General features: G+C 28.8%; 1 protein-coding gene across 5 annotated transcripts; it reads left to right on the forward strand.

The window, feature by feature from the left end:
* The first annotated feature begins 7,514 nt into the window (after nucleotides 1-7,514).
* On the forward strand, nucleotides 7,515-14,391 carry NAC075 (NAC domain containing protein 75). 5 transcript variants are annotated; one of them, XM_083072178.1, is made up of 7 exons: nucleotides 7,515-7,533; nucleotides 8,902-9,193; nucleotides 9,517-9,694; nucleotides 10,105-10,682; nucleotides 11,696-11,986; nucleotides 12,967-13,062; nucleotides 13,678-14,391. In XM_083072178.1, exons 2-7 carry the CDS (start codon nucleotides 9,068-9,070, stop codon nucleotides 13,765-13,767), a joined length of 1,359 nt encoding a protein of 452 aa, XP_082928304.1. In that variant the 5' UTR covers nucleotides 7,515-7,533; nucleotides 8,902-9,067; the 3' UTR covers nucleotides 13,768-14,391. The 5 variants fall into 5 exon arrangements, with proteins under 5 accessions (XP_082928304.1, XP_020220271.1, XP_020220273.1 ...); XM_020364682.3 differs by lacking the exon at nucleotides 7,515-7,533 and adding an exon at nucleotides 8,157-8,518; XM_020364684.3 differs by lacking the exon at nucleotides 7,515-7,533 and adding an exon at nucleotides 8,157-8,518 and having other exon boundaries at nucleotides 8,927-9,193.
* Nucleotides 14,392-15,333: the final 942 nt, after the last annotated feature.

Raw genomic sequence — 15,333 nt, forward strand, 5'->3', positions numbered from 1 at the left:
TTAATATTTAATATCATAATTGTATACAACAAATAATATTAATGCAAACCATTTACATTTTCATTAAATGTAATTAATAGGACCATTAGTTTTCGTTAAATTCAGCGGCTATTATAAAAATTAAGTTTTCCTTTCAAATGTTGTAAAAAAATTGTTTCCATAAAAATCAAACACAAAATACTAAAGAACTAAATAGTTAAATATAAGTGTTAATGTGATAAACTTAAGAATAAATCATTTGGAGAGTGCTCAAGTTTAATTATTGGCAGAAATAGTCTTTAGTCAGATTTTACTCATCTTACGACTGATGGAACTAAATTTATCTAAGGTAAAGTCTTAGAACACTGATGAGAAATAAAAAAAAAAATACAAATACTAAAGAAATTTTCAAAATCTCATACATCCAACTCAACCAACTAAGCTAGACTTGTTTAATCTTTAAGTCTAGTTTACACATACAACTTAGTTTATACATATTTTTTTTTATTGTTATTGGTATGAAATATTTACTAATTTTTATCAATAATTAATCTTCATTAGAAAACATAATTGATCATCTTTAATGAAATTTTTTCTTTACACCTTTTCTACATATAAGAGTCAAACCTAAAATTTCATTTAAAGAGATCAAATTATGCACTACTCAAACAAACAACTCATTCATATATATATATATATATATATAGAGAGAGAGAGAGAGTAAGAGAGAGAGAAGAGGGATCAAATTACTCTAAAAATAATTTTTGATAAAAATTACTTCACTTAATAACTTATAATATGTTGAATTTTAATAATCCAATCGTTAAATTAAAAAAATTTAATGTATAAATAAGTCTATAAATTTTGAAAAAAATGTAAATCACATGATACTTTGTTATGAAGATTTAAATTAACGTATAAAATATTTTTATAATTATTTATTAATTTGAATTAATAAAATAAAATATCAAATAATTTTTAAAAACTTATAACTTTTATCTATGCATAATGTTTTTTAAAATTTAATAATTGAATCATTAAAATTTAACATATATCATAAATTATTGATCATATACATATATATATATATATATATATATATATAAATTAAACATGAAATATAGAAACTTTATAATAATTATTTAATTTATTTTATAACTTAAAATAATAATATTTAATTCAATAAATTTAACGGATTTATTATATTTAATCAAGTCCATTAAATATATTAAATCGAACAATTATCATCTCAAGTTATAATAAATGATTGAATGATTATTATAAAATCTCAATCAATAGTTCATAATATATATATATATATATATATATATATATATATATTACGTATGGTTAATTTTTTTTACTTACTGTAATGATCGATATGCTTGTTTTGTGATAAACTTAAAAAAAATCAATTATAACTTTTTTATTTGAAGTAAAGGTAATAATGGTCAAACTAATTTAATTAATTTAATTTTAATTGAAAATTTTATTTAGTCAAAATAATCCAACAATACTCCTATATAAGTTTTATCACGTAATTGCTTTTAGTCGTTTTTCGCTCTACACTAGATTATCAACATTTACCATAAATATTAATCAGTAAAAGTTATACATATCGATATAATTTGGTTTTCTCTATAAATGAATATTCACAAAGTGCATCTTGGTTAGTTATTTATTTATTTATTTATTTTTTATATTTTAATTTATATATATATATATATATATATATATATATATCATATTACATTATCACTTATATATATATATATATATATATCAACACATGTGGATATTTTTGTTTTAAACTGAATATATATATATATATATATATATATATATATATATATATAAAACTTTAAATCTGTCAGCCGATGTCATTGTTGACTTCAGTTCAGAGGTTATTATCAAAATTATTTTAGCATTGTTTCAGTCGCAACTGGTGCATGACAAGCATCTTGAAAAGGCAAATTTTATTTAAAAAAAATATACGTTATTAGATGAATGATGTATCCATGTATGTCCAAAAGCGCATATCCAACAATATTGTATAAAAATTTACCAAAAATATACAAGTAATAATGTAAGAATTAAAGTTAGACATTGTCACGCGTGTTACATGACACACAATAATTTTTCTTTATTTTTTTTTTTAATTTTACATCCAGACTCAGAATTACAATAAATTTATCATTTTTATATAATTTTATTAAACTTTTTTTATTACATCAATAAATGTGTTATTTTTAATAGTAATGGTTAAATAACTTATGAAAGGATGAATTAAAAAAATTTAATTAATATTATATTAAAAAGTGAAAATACTTTTTTAAAGTATTTTTTAAATATTAAAATTACGGCCATTATGAGGGGAAAAAAATTACTTATTTCATAATTTATCTCATAATTATTTAGTTTTGAATCACTAAAATCGATTTGATTGTATAGAGGATAAATTTCATCAGATCTTGGATCCATATTCACGTATGCCATGAAAAAAAAAAACTAATTAGCTAGTCTTTTATATAATTAATCATCTAGTTATATTGTAAGAAGAAGGAAAAAATCATCTAGTAGTGATCTTTATTCTCAGTATGTATATTTACACATATCTTATTTATTTTAAGATTAAAATTTTAAATATTTACTAATTTTTACTTTCTAAATTGTAACTATATTTGTATTCATTCCAATACTTGTAAGCACTATCCGAAACTAGAGAGAGTTGAGAGTTTGTACTTGGTATGGTATGATTATAGATTGATAATTATATAATTGTTTTAAGATGGATACAGATAAATAAAGGCATGAATGGTGGAAGGTGATAGAAAATAATAGTATATTATATTATTCCGCGGTGCATGGAAAGTCGCATTCTAGATCCACACCACACAGGATTGAATCACTTATCACATGAAGTTGATGATGTTCAACCAAATTATAAATAAAGTGTATAAAAGCAATTATGCTCACTCTATACTTGGAAATTAATAAAAACAAAACACATTCGTCAGAACCTGGTTCCTCCTCACGGATATATATTCAACAAAATAAAGTAGCAAGATGGAGGACCATTGCCATCTTTTATTTATTTATTTATTTATTTATATTATTATTATTAAACACATTTTTCATTAATGAAAACAGAAAAGAGATGGGCCAATGAAAAATTTTCATTATTAAAGATGGTCCAAGTCACAGAAAACAAATAATTGAGTGGTTCCTATCTATACGTACATGTCACCGCCAAGTTAAGGTTCGCCATCCATCCAACATTTTTCTTTCTATAAATCAATCACATTACAACATCATTGTGTCATGTTGCAAACTTGAGAGAATAAATAAATTTCAGGACTCAATTGAAAGGAGAAAAAAAATATTTGGGGAATCAAAATTGTAACTCTGAGAATCTATGCAGAATTAAACATAAAAAACCACTTTACATAAAGTTTACATAATCTACACCGATTTTGAATAATATAGTCCCCTTTAACCTTATTCGACAGGAGCTCTTCTACATAAAGAGGGGTGCAGGTGCAAATTTAGAAATTATATATATATTTTATAAAAAAAAGGTAATTTAGAGATTTTATATATTTTATAAAATAAAAAAAGGAAGTGTGTTTATATGAAAAGGGAGGTGTATTTATCATCACCCAATTATTTTCTCGAGTTCAGCGCAACATTTGACGTTTCATTGCTATGACCAAAGTTGAGGAAGCCCAGACGCGAGTAGGCCCAAAAGGATTAATATTAAGCCCAATAGGTGGTCTGAGTAGGTTTATTACAAATAAGAAATTGTAGTGAAGACTCGTCTATTCTTGTTAGATTTGATATGTTGTTTCTTTTAGAATCTTCGGATTTTGCTATGACAGCCAAAATATCTGAGTCTGTTTAAATATAAATTTAAAAGTATTTTTAAGAATTTCTTTATTAAAAAAATTCTTTATTTTGATAAAAAAAATTCTTAAAAATATTTATGACTTATATTCAAATAGATTCTTTAATAGATTGATTGATTGGTAACTTCTTATTTTATTTCATCTCATCTACATGAAATAATACATTATTCTTAATTAAAAATTTATAGAGACTACTAATGTTGTTAAAACTAACGATATAGAGTCATACGTCAAAGTCAAACTATGCTTTTGGATATTATGAATTTAGTTTCATGTATAAATTCCAGTCAAGGGCCATTATGAATTTAAGTCATAGTCTGGCTCCAGTTGGTCAAAAGAATATGTTCAGGAGTAATATAGAAGGAAACTATTGTCAATATAAAATAATAAATATCAAATGTTTCTAACTAATATTATCAGTGGTCATACCCACTTGTGCATTTAACTTATCCATTTTTTATTTCTTTTTTACTTTTGCACGCAAAATAGTTCTCACCCAAATGTTCGGTTTCTATATTTAATTTTTTTCAATTTATAAAATAAATTAATAATATTTAATTAAATGTAATGAAATAAAAAATGATTAATTTTATATCACCTAATAACTTCTCCTCATAAGTCACATTTTTGGAGTTGTGTGAAGAAATAAAAGATAATAAAGTATAGCTGACTCTGATGTTCATGTTGGTGGACTTTTGCTCTGTGAAGTTCTCTGTACCTCTCACCCACCAGAGAATTCCGCCTCACAAGCAATGAGGCCCAACACAGAAAAAAGTATAATTGGGTCAAATTATGGGCCACCCTCTCAGAAATTTCTTCTTTCTATTTTGGATATAATTTCACAGGCTCTCCAACAATTATCTAAATAATTTCTCTCTCACACTACCATCCAATATATTTGATCTTTTTCATTTAAATCTACCATATTTTATCTCTGTATTTAAATTGAATTTTAATAAATTTTCTAAATAAATTTATAATAATTAAAGATTTCCTTATGCTATAATTTTAATTCTTTATGGTAAATCCAAAATATCATTTATGTATTCAAAATTTATTTATTTTGAATTTTAATTATAATATATTTTCTATATTCCAAAATGTTTATTTAATATAAATTTTCATTATATACAAATAAACATTTATTTTATGTGATGTATGTGTTAAAATATTAGTTAAAATTTAAAAGGCAGTATGAGATTATACCGAGTATAAGAATATATAGTTAACTATTGAACTTTATTTTATACTTATTTTTCAACATAATAAATATAATATAATTTAATTCAATTCAAAATTTATTCCACCCATCTATTTGACACACTTATATTATTATAGCTCGTTGTAACGAGAGAATAGTTTGATTCCTAACATTAAAAATAATAATTTAATGAGAGATATATGTAGAAAAATAATTGTAAATTGTCCCACACTAAACAAAAGTTAGAGAAGTACTTGTCCTCTGCCTCTTGAAAACAAATAGATATATCTTACCTTCTTAAATTGGTGATGTGAAAACTGAAAACTACATGAAAATTTAATCAGAAAAATTGAGAGTTCATTCAATATATCACTGCCTAGACATCATGAAGAAAGTCCTAGCTGGAACTGATGAAACACTGTTTTGTTATCCCCCAAAGATGGGAAAAGTTTATTGTGTGACCTTTGCCAATCAGATTAATATGTCCCCAGTTGATATACCATGCTGTCTTGCAATTAATGTTTTTCTCATTCTTAATTACCTCCTAATTATTAATTACTACTTTGTACTTATTTAATGAGAACACTCATGATACCACCAAATATGTCTCCCGTATTATATTAATTATTCATGTTAATAACCTTCGGTCATGGGAATAATTATTAATTAAAATTTTATAATTGAATTAGTTGTGTAAACCAAACCAGCAATCTAAGGGATAGCATAAAATATCCCATTGCTGCAAGAATGCTACAACTTCGGAGTGTTGGGGCTAAACCTTCTTTTGCACTCTAGAATATACATAAACACCGTATCAAGAATTGTACTAATGTACTACCTCCTTAAGAAATATTCTCAAAGATTTGAATTATGCAGAAAGAGAGTATTTTGGAATATTTTGTGTATAATAAATCCTTCTTTTTCTACTATAATTATCATTACTATAAGAGGTGATGTTCCTTGGAACTGTGTCACCAACCATTTTATGGGTGAACAAATATTATTAAACAGTAGAATATTTTGTGGTTCATGCAAAGCAAACAAAGGTTGTGGGAAGATGGAACTGTGTTTGAATGTGGGCTCCTTGGGTTGGTTCGTCCAAGGTCAACTTAAACGGATAATTACAACAATTTAATTCTCTTATTTTCTTTTTTCCCACCTTTCTAATTGGTAAGAATGAAAAATGTGAAATCATGTTACACAAATTCAATTTTTCTAGTCCATCATAAATTATTTGGTGACTTTGAATTACATATTGTCTAATGATAACTTAGACACTATAACTTTTATCTGATATATATCGTTAAGTATTATTAATTTTTTCAAAAATTGATGAAAATTTTAAATACATATCATATAACAATTGACTGAAATATGAGACTATAAATACTTGATGTTTTTAAACTACATAATAATTTCTCTTGTTGTTTAATCCAAATTTCTCTATATATATCTTTAAAAATAAGATGAATATCATATAGCAATTAAGGGAGATTATGGACATTTATATTTCTAAACTATCTAATCATTTTTCACTCCAATTGGTCCAAATTTTTCTACATACCCTTTAGATAGGATAAGTGTTATAGTATTTAATAATTTTTCTCGCTGTTTATTCCAAATTTTCCTGTATACCCTTAAGTTAGGATATATTCCTTAGGCGTGTCTGTGAAATTTAGGCAAAAATTATGCTTCCTCATTCTCATAGTGAGCTCCATGAAATAAAAGCAAAGCTATCAATTTGCAAAGAGAAAGAAAAACAGGAAAAAAGGAAAAGACAGGAGACAAAGGGGCAATCATAGCCATCTATCTATACTGCAAACATCATTAGGGACCCTCCATCATTTTTCTCTTGACTGCTCCAAAGAATGCTGTTATAAACGTGAAACCTAGCCATCATCTGATTAAGATACTTTATGGGGGCATAAGATTTCCATGCTGGACCCACAAAGTGCTGTGGGTCTACTTCTTACTTCTTATATATGTGAACTACATAATTTGTGTCCGAGTGACCAATACTTTATATAAGCTCGGAATAGAAATAACACAAGGCCAAAATTAAAGAGAGTGGAAAATAATAGCACCATCCCAACAATTATTATTTTTTCCCCCTGCACCAGTAAATTAAAAAATTATTGGCAAAAAGAAGGGGAAAATAATAGTACCACCCTCAAGAATTATAACTGTACATTCTTTTTATTACCTTGAGCATGTAAACTATTTGGTGCTTCTGGTCCAAGTTACAGAAATTTTTAATTTTTTTTAAAAGAATATGATTTAAGATAAATTCTAGTAATTAGGAGAAGAGGTGGTGGTCCATCAAGTACACACAGCTTTGTCTTGCTTATCAAGCAACCTTGTAAAACTCTCTCTCTCTCTCTTCCCTTGTGTGTGTGCAAAACATTCATGGCAAAAGCATCATGATCAGCACTCCAGCTCAAAACCCATGTGAGTTTCTATCATCCCTTTTTCCCTTATTTCCATCTGGGTGTCTCACTTTCTCTCTCCCTTAAAATCTTGGCTTTATTATATGTGTCTGACATTAATCTGTTATGCTTAAATAATGAGACCTTAATTCTGCCTCATGTCGTCGTTATTACTCTAAGTCCAAACTTTGTAACACGTATTAAGAAGTGACTATTTACATCAGATATTCTATTAGTTAATAGTTTTTCCTGCTAACTTTTGCTGAAAGATAATATGTAATTAATAACTAGTGATAGAAACCAATTAATGTATTATAGAAATACTTAATTCTAATTCTTTAACTATGTTTTCGCCTTAATTTCTTTTCTTTAATAAACACCACACACACATGTATCTATTACCAGAAATATTAATCATATTTAAATTAATTAAAACGACTACTCTAGTCAATAAAATTTTTCTGTTCAAGTCAATTAAGAGTATTTATTATAAAGAATAAAATTATCTTATTATGAATTAATGATAAAATTATATTATTTAATTAAAATTATTATGAAAGAGGAGTGTTTAGTATTACTTTGTTTGGGATATATAAAAGAAGGAAATGAATTGTTGGGTTGGTATTCTTTTATTAGTAACAGCTATGTGGCCGTTTTGTGGCTTTAATTTTGCTTTTGTAGTCAAGGCTGAAAGAAAGGTGTAATACTAGTAGGATAGAGGGAGAAGAGAGAGGCTGGACTTTGAGCTTTAGTCAGAAAAAAACCAACCCGGGTTTTCTTTCTTTCTATCCTGTTTCTTTGCTTCTCTTTTTCCCTCTCTCTTTCTTTCTCTCTCATAAACCGCCTACATACCATGCACTTCTTAAGTTAGCAAAGAGTTAAAGGTACTATATGTGTGCTTGAAGCAGCTGCAGCCACCTTTTCCTTTATTATTTTTTTCTCACTGCCTTCAGTTAAAGTAGCTATAGCTAGATAGGGAATTCTGCTGTTTTCCATGGTTAAAGCAGGTTTATATCTAAATCCTATTGTAACTGTTCCCTCTTTCCTTCCTCCATGTTCTTCTTTATCTTATCCTTTCCGAATATTTTCCTTCTTTCCTGCATATTCTCATCAAGCTTCTGCAGTTTTTTTTGGTTTAGGATTGATTTAATTTCCTCTATGAAACTGTCGCGTATAACATGCTAGGGAGTTAGGATTTTCGATCATCATTTTTGTCTATATTCGAGATTTTTCTCTTTGCTTATGTATGCTTTCTTCTTTTCTCAATCGGATCATCATCTTCTCGAGCATATATATACATATATTTTGGCCTTCAAGTTACTGAAATTCTTCATCCAAGTTCCTTTCTTTATCTTTTTGGGGGATTTTATGTTTTGATGGATCTCAATAGGGTCTTGGATTTTGCTGTGATATAGAGAAGAATTAAACTCGGACATGCTCAGTTGTGGACTGTTCCATAAAAAGGGAGTAGTTGCAACATTTGAAGGCATCATCTGGTTACATCAAAAGAGATAGCGCAAACACACACGCGCACAGAATCGGTCACACGTGTCAGGATGAGTAAGATGAGCAACTTGAGTTCTGTAAGCAGTTCTGATCTGATAGATGCCAAGCTTGAAGAGCATCAGTTGTGTGGATCCAAGCAGTGCCCCGGTTGCGGACACAAGTTTGAAGGGAAGCCGGTACGGAAAATTAAAATATCTCAATAATATTCTTTCCTTCACTCAAAAGCCTTTGACAATATGAACAAGAATCATATGTATCATACACAAGTAAAAGAAAAAGAAAGTATAGCTAGCCATATTAGTATTCTTGTTGCTGTTTTGTTATTAATTCATTTGATGGGGTTTGAATTTTGAGTGTTGATTTTTTGTTATTAATTAAAGGCTTTCGCCCTCTTTACTTTCTCTTTCCTTTGTATTATTCTTCTTGCTCTTCTTATCTTTCTTTCTCTCTTTAGCTTTAATTTTGGTTTTTCACTTGAATTTTTCCATGGAGACTGCAGGACTGGCTAGGCCTACCAGCAGGAGTGAAGTTTGATCCCACAGACCAAGAACTAATAGAACATCTTGAAGCCAAAGTGGAGGCAAAGAACATGAAATCACACCCTTTGATAGATGAGTTCATTCCCACTATTGAAGGAGAAGATGGAATTTGTTATACCCATCCTGAGAAACTTCCAGGTGTGAGATATATATACAGTCAAAATATATATAAATCAAATCATCTACTTTAACTTCCAACTCTCACTACTCTTATGAGTGTTAATCAGTCTGTTTACATTTACATAGAAGTTTAATTTTTTTTTTTTAAATTTCATTATTGAAAGAAGTTTTTTATTTTTAGTTGAGAAATTTTTACAAGTTCTTTGAAGTTTATAACTAACCAGAATCCTAATAATTTTCTAACTATCTTATCCATATCATTATTTAATTCTCATTTAGGTTTTACTAAATATGTAGACCAAAACTTCTTTTGGTATTTAAGAATAAGAAGAAACTTAAACTATACTAATTACCATAAGGATGTTGTTTTTTTTCGGTTCACCTAAGTCGACCTAACTTTGATTTTGGGTGTGTGGTTCATACAACAGGAGTAACAAGAGATGGATTGAGCAGGCACTTTTTCCACAGACCCTCAAAGGCTTACACAACTGGGACAAGAAAGAGGAGAAAGATTCAAAACGAGTGTGACTTGCAAGGTGGAGAAACCAGGTGGCACAAGACTGGTAAGACCAGGCCAGTGATGGTGAATGGAAAGCAAAAGGGTTGCAAGAAAATTCTTGTCCTCTACACCAACTTTGGGAAGAACAGAAAGCCTGAGAAAACCAACTGGGTGATGCACCAATACCATTTGGGGCAGCATGAGGAAGAGAAAGAGGGGGAACTTGTGGTGTCGAAGATATTCTACCAAACACAGCCAAGGCAGTGCAATTGGTCAGATAGAAGTGCAACAACTGGTGAAGGAAGTGGAGAACCTAACAACAGTGGTAGAAGGGACAGTGGAAGTGGAAGCTGTTCTTCAAAGGAAATTGTTACTCACAGAGATGAGATGTCTGCTGTTGTTGGTGTTCCTCCAATCACGAGTTTCACTCATCATCACCCCTTGGATATTCAACACCTAAAACCCGATCATTTTAGCTTCATCCCTTTCAGGAAAAGCTTTGATGAGGTACACTTCACACTGCACACACATAAATATAATCATATATATCAATCATGCATATCATTCAAACGTGCTCCCTTAATGTGTGTATATATATATATAGCATCAAAAACATTTGATGAGACGTACACTTGCATAGTCATAATATCGGACACCTCTTTTAAGGGTTTGATTTGAAAAATTTAATCAAAAGCACCTATAATAGAAAATAAAATAAAAAATTATAAGAGGATTTTGAACATAACAGGAAAAAATTAATATATGTATAAATTAATTTTAGTTTATATTTTAAAAAAAAATTTCTTCTAAAAGTATTTTTGGAAAAATTTACTGACTAGACCCTAATTAATTGAACGTGATGTTTCACTTATATGGCTGACCGAAGCTGACATGATTCACTGAATTTCAACTTCCTTTTGTTGAAATTCAAATTTTCTTCTGCACCAAAAAGGTGAAACTAAAACATGAAAGGGTTAAGGTAACTGCTGATATAGCCATATTGCTTGCACACACCGCATGAAATTGTACCTGAATCATAAATCAGTATCAACCAACCAGAAGCTGTTTACCTACCACAGAAGGCAACACCCACACGAGTTGATACAACGAAGGAAACAAAGTTAAAGCTAATTAAAGTTGATAATTGACTTGGCATCTAGCTAGTTAGAAAATCGGTGATATATGTATATAATATAGTCTTTTTGGCCTCTTTTTTTATTACCGATTTCCTCATTTTTGTTTTGTTGCATACTTTACCAAAAACGTGAGTTTTCCCAAAGAGTATATACATAAAATGAAACAAAACAACAATTTATAACACGTTAAAGTGCAACAAATACAAGTTTAACAGTATCTAGCTAGTCAGAAAATTGGTGTATATGTATATGATATAGTCTTTTTTCATTCTTTCGAAGAAGTGATATATATACTACTTCTGATATACTTTACACAATCATTTGTGTCTTATAAAAAGAACCGAAATATTAATAGTGAAATATATATGATGGTGGACAATGCAGGTTGGAATAGGAGAGGCTTCCACAGCAAGAGAAGTGGTGCAAGCATCAGGTTCATGTGAAGAAGTGCATGAAAGGCAACGACCACAACATGTAGCTCATCATCATCAACAACAACATCAACAGCATCAGCATGCTCATCATCAGATTTCAAACTCAGCTTTTCATATCAGTAGGCCGTCACATCCCATCTCTACAATTATCTCCCCGCCTCCCCTCCATCACACATCCATCATTCTTGATGACAACTCTTACCATGTCTCTAGAATAATGCTCCAAAATGAAAATTTCCAGGTAATCACCACTCAAATCCCACCTCTTAAACATGATTATATGCATGATTGTAAATTTCTTCCTTTTCAATTTCATTATTGAGAAGTATTATAGCTAGCTAATACCTAAATAGTAGTGACAATAATAAAAAAAAGAGTAAAAGTGCATTTGGATAGACATTTTAACTGAGGGTAATTGAAGATTAAAGATATATATACATTTCATTTGGGTTGTATATGGAGTAGAAGGAAGAGAGAAACTGGAGAGAAAAAAAGAAACAGAAGAGAAAACCAAAAAAAAAAAAAGTAAAACTGACGTAATAAGTGATATGGTAACAAAGAAACAAAAAGATACGAAAAGGAGTTAAAAGATAGATAAAAAAGTAAATAAATAATTATATTTAAACTACATATGCTGATAAAAAAAAAAATTGAACTATTATTTAATAAAAGCTGTTAATAAGAGTTTATACCATGAATTTTACTGTAAAATTATAACTTATTAAAATAAGATAAGAGGAACTTATTCTAATACTTTTTTTTATTAATTTTATTAAAATAACATAAATAAAAAAAAAAGCTTATGACAAGGCATAAATCACTTTCATAAACGCGAATAAACTCCATAATTTTTTCTTGAAACTCCATAAAAGGTCAATATATGATAGCTTAATTGGGATTAAAAAACTTAAGAAAGATTATTATTATTATTATTATTATTATTATTATTATTATTATTATAAAGAAAAGAAAAGGTAAGTTGAGTAGTGGAAATAAAACAAGTCATCTTAGCATGTGAAAATCCAAAGGAGTGAGTCTGCATGGTATTGTGCATGAGTCAGACTCAATAACTAAGGTTAGCTTTTGTGAGAGTGCTTGGTAAATCACAGGCATGAAACTGTCTTTTCACTTTTTGAATATTGTTCAACACGATGATTATTAAGATGTGTGTTTTGAATTTGATTGTTGACCTTGGAAATGCATCTATGGTACACATGGCAGCAACAGCAGCAACAACATCATCATAAGCTTGGAGGAAGGTCTGCGTCTGGTTTGGAGGAACTCATCATGGGTTGCACTTCAACTGAAATCAAAGAGGTAAGAAACAACTTTTTGACTTGGAATTATATGAACTTTGTGTGTCATAATGCCTAGAGAAAAGAAAAAAGAGGGCACATAATAAAAAAAATTAAAATTAAAATACTTTTTATTTTTGCTTTTTATATTGAGGTTAATTTTTTCTTCCCATTGCATAATAGTAAAACAAAACGTGGGACATCAATCGAAGCCGCAAGGAAGTTTAAAGGAAAAAGACCTTCTCTTTATTTCATTTTTGAATTGTATAAGAGATCGAAACTTCTGCTAACATCATTTTTTCTTCTCATTAAACTATTACTATAATGTTCATTAGTTTTCTCTTTGTTTCTGTTTTTTTTTTTCTTTCTTTATTCTCGTAAACAATAGCTAATTAAGATTGGGAAAAGTAAAATCAACTTAATCATATTTTATTTTCACATTACTGGTCTTGTTAGGCAAAACGCCATTTGATGTTTGACACTTTGACCACATGAGGTGGAAAGGCATATTCATGATTAGCAAGTTAATTTCAATTTTCCTTAATTATCTTCTTGTCACTTAAGATTATGATTAAATTAATTATATTCTACAAACCCTAACCCTAATATTTTCATTTACTATACAATTCCCTTACAGGAGTCGTCAATCACAAACCCTCAAGAAGCTGAATGGTTGAAGTACTCTTCTTATTGGCCAGATCCAGACAACCCGGATCACCATGGGTAGGAGAGGGAGAGCAAAAACAAAACAAAAAAGTAAGGAAAAAAAAAGAAAAAAAAGAAAAAAAAAAAGAGAGAGAGAGAGGACTGTAGAGAAAAAACAAAAACCACACAGACAGCATCATAGTCATCTTCATCATTAATGCTTGAAGCCTCCCTCAAGTTTCCTTTCAACAAAAGGCCAAGAAATAATATCCCTAGTTCGCTCCCCTTTTTCTTTCTTTTCCTATGGAGGCGAGTTATAAAATTTTGGTTACTCTTATATGCTGCAACTATAACAATGTGCAATGGGACAAGCTGGAAAGAAAGAAGAAAGGATAGAAGAATGTAAATCAAAGAGAAAAGAGAAGAAAAAACCAAGAAAGGCTGCTATATAGTCATCACTTCTGACACATGGAGAGGGAGAACCAAATTAAAGACCAAAGTAAATGTATCCTACTGCATGAAAATCATCACTATTTTGATTACTATACCATCCCCTCGTATAATTCTTATTATTTTATTGTTTTGAAATGTTTGTATAATTTCACTTTTCTTGTTTTTTATACCAGAAATATACCAATGAGTTTGTGCAAACTGCAAACCACCTTGTTAATTGTGCTGTAGTTAGTCATCATCACTTTGTTTGTTACATTAATTGTTCTTTATATTTATATATAATTATATTCTTCATATAGAAAAATGAAATGTCCAAAAGTGTTTCTCATTACGCTTCACTTTCTACTTCTTTTCACATTTTTGAAAGGTTTGGGGAGGAATCACGTAGCTTTCGCTTTCTCTTTTAAAAATATATATTACCGAGAACTTTACGTCGAACCTCACGAGATAAAAAAAAATTCCCAGGTTAAGTTACTATCGTGGTGCAAATTAGAACTGTCAGTCACAAAAATATGTGCATGATGAAAATAGAAGAGAGTGGATCGATAAAAATAAATAAATAAATAAATGGGGGAGTGGATAGGAGAAAAAAAATCAACTACTTAATTAAATTTCTCAACGTGTTTATCGAATCCACTTTTCACGAGGTTTAAGATATATAACCCAGTAATAATATGTTTAATGGTTTAATTTGTATATTTTTAAGCAAAAGTCAGTTTAACTGGTTTTACAATTATATTTTTTAATCAAGGACTAATTTAAACATAAAAATTATAATAGAAGATATCACTTTAATTTTATAAGCCAACACGTTATAAAAAAAATTATATATTTTAAAAACTTGGTACATAAGAGGAGGTATATATGCCTTAAAGTACTATAAGAACGCCGGTTAATAAAATATTATAGTATTGAATTTTTGTACAAGATTTTGTTTTTTTGGCATCGGATATTATTGATTGTAGAGATAACTACACTCAATGATGTGAATCAAAACACACATATATATATATATATAATTTCACAATAACTCATTAATTATTTCAATCAGTTCCGTGCTTTTTATATTGAATTAATATAGAGGATGGAAGCAACCAAATAATTTAATTTGCATTTATCTAATCTCATGCACATCCACTACCATATAAATCTAAGCTTTACTGGTGCTGATATGTTTTCCCAGTAGAAAGAAAAC

The sequence above is a fragment of the Cajanus cajan genome, chromosome 1 (assembly GCF_000230855.2).
Source record: "Cajanus cajan strain Asha chromosome 1, NIPB_CcT2T_4, whole genome shotgun sequence".
NCBI lineage: Eukaryota > Viridiplantae > Streptophyta > Magnoliopsida > Fabales > Fabaceae > Cajanus > Cajanus cajan.

What these genes read in the sequence shown, in the direction of transcription:
- NAC075 (XM_083072178.1), top strand. Translation starts at nt 9,068, where the DNA reads ATGAGTAAGATGAGCAACTTGAGTTCTGTAAGCAGTTCTGATCTGATA. An exon ending in ACAAGTTTGAAGGGAAGCCG is followed by an intron (nt 9,194 to 9,516) that starts GTACGGAAAATT and finishes TGGAGACTGCAG; the next exon opens with GACTGGCTAGGCCTACCAGC. An exon ending in CCATCCTGAGAAACTTCCAG is followed by an intron (nt 9,695 to 10,104) that starts GTGTGAGATATA and finishes TTCATACAACAG; the next exon opens with GAGTAACAAGAGATGGATTG.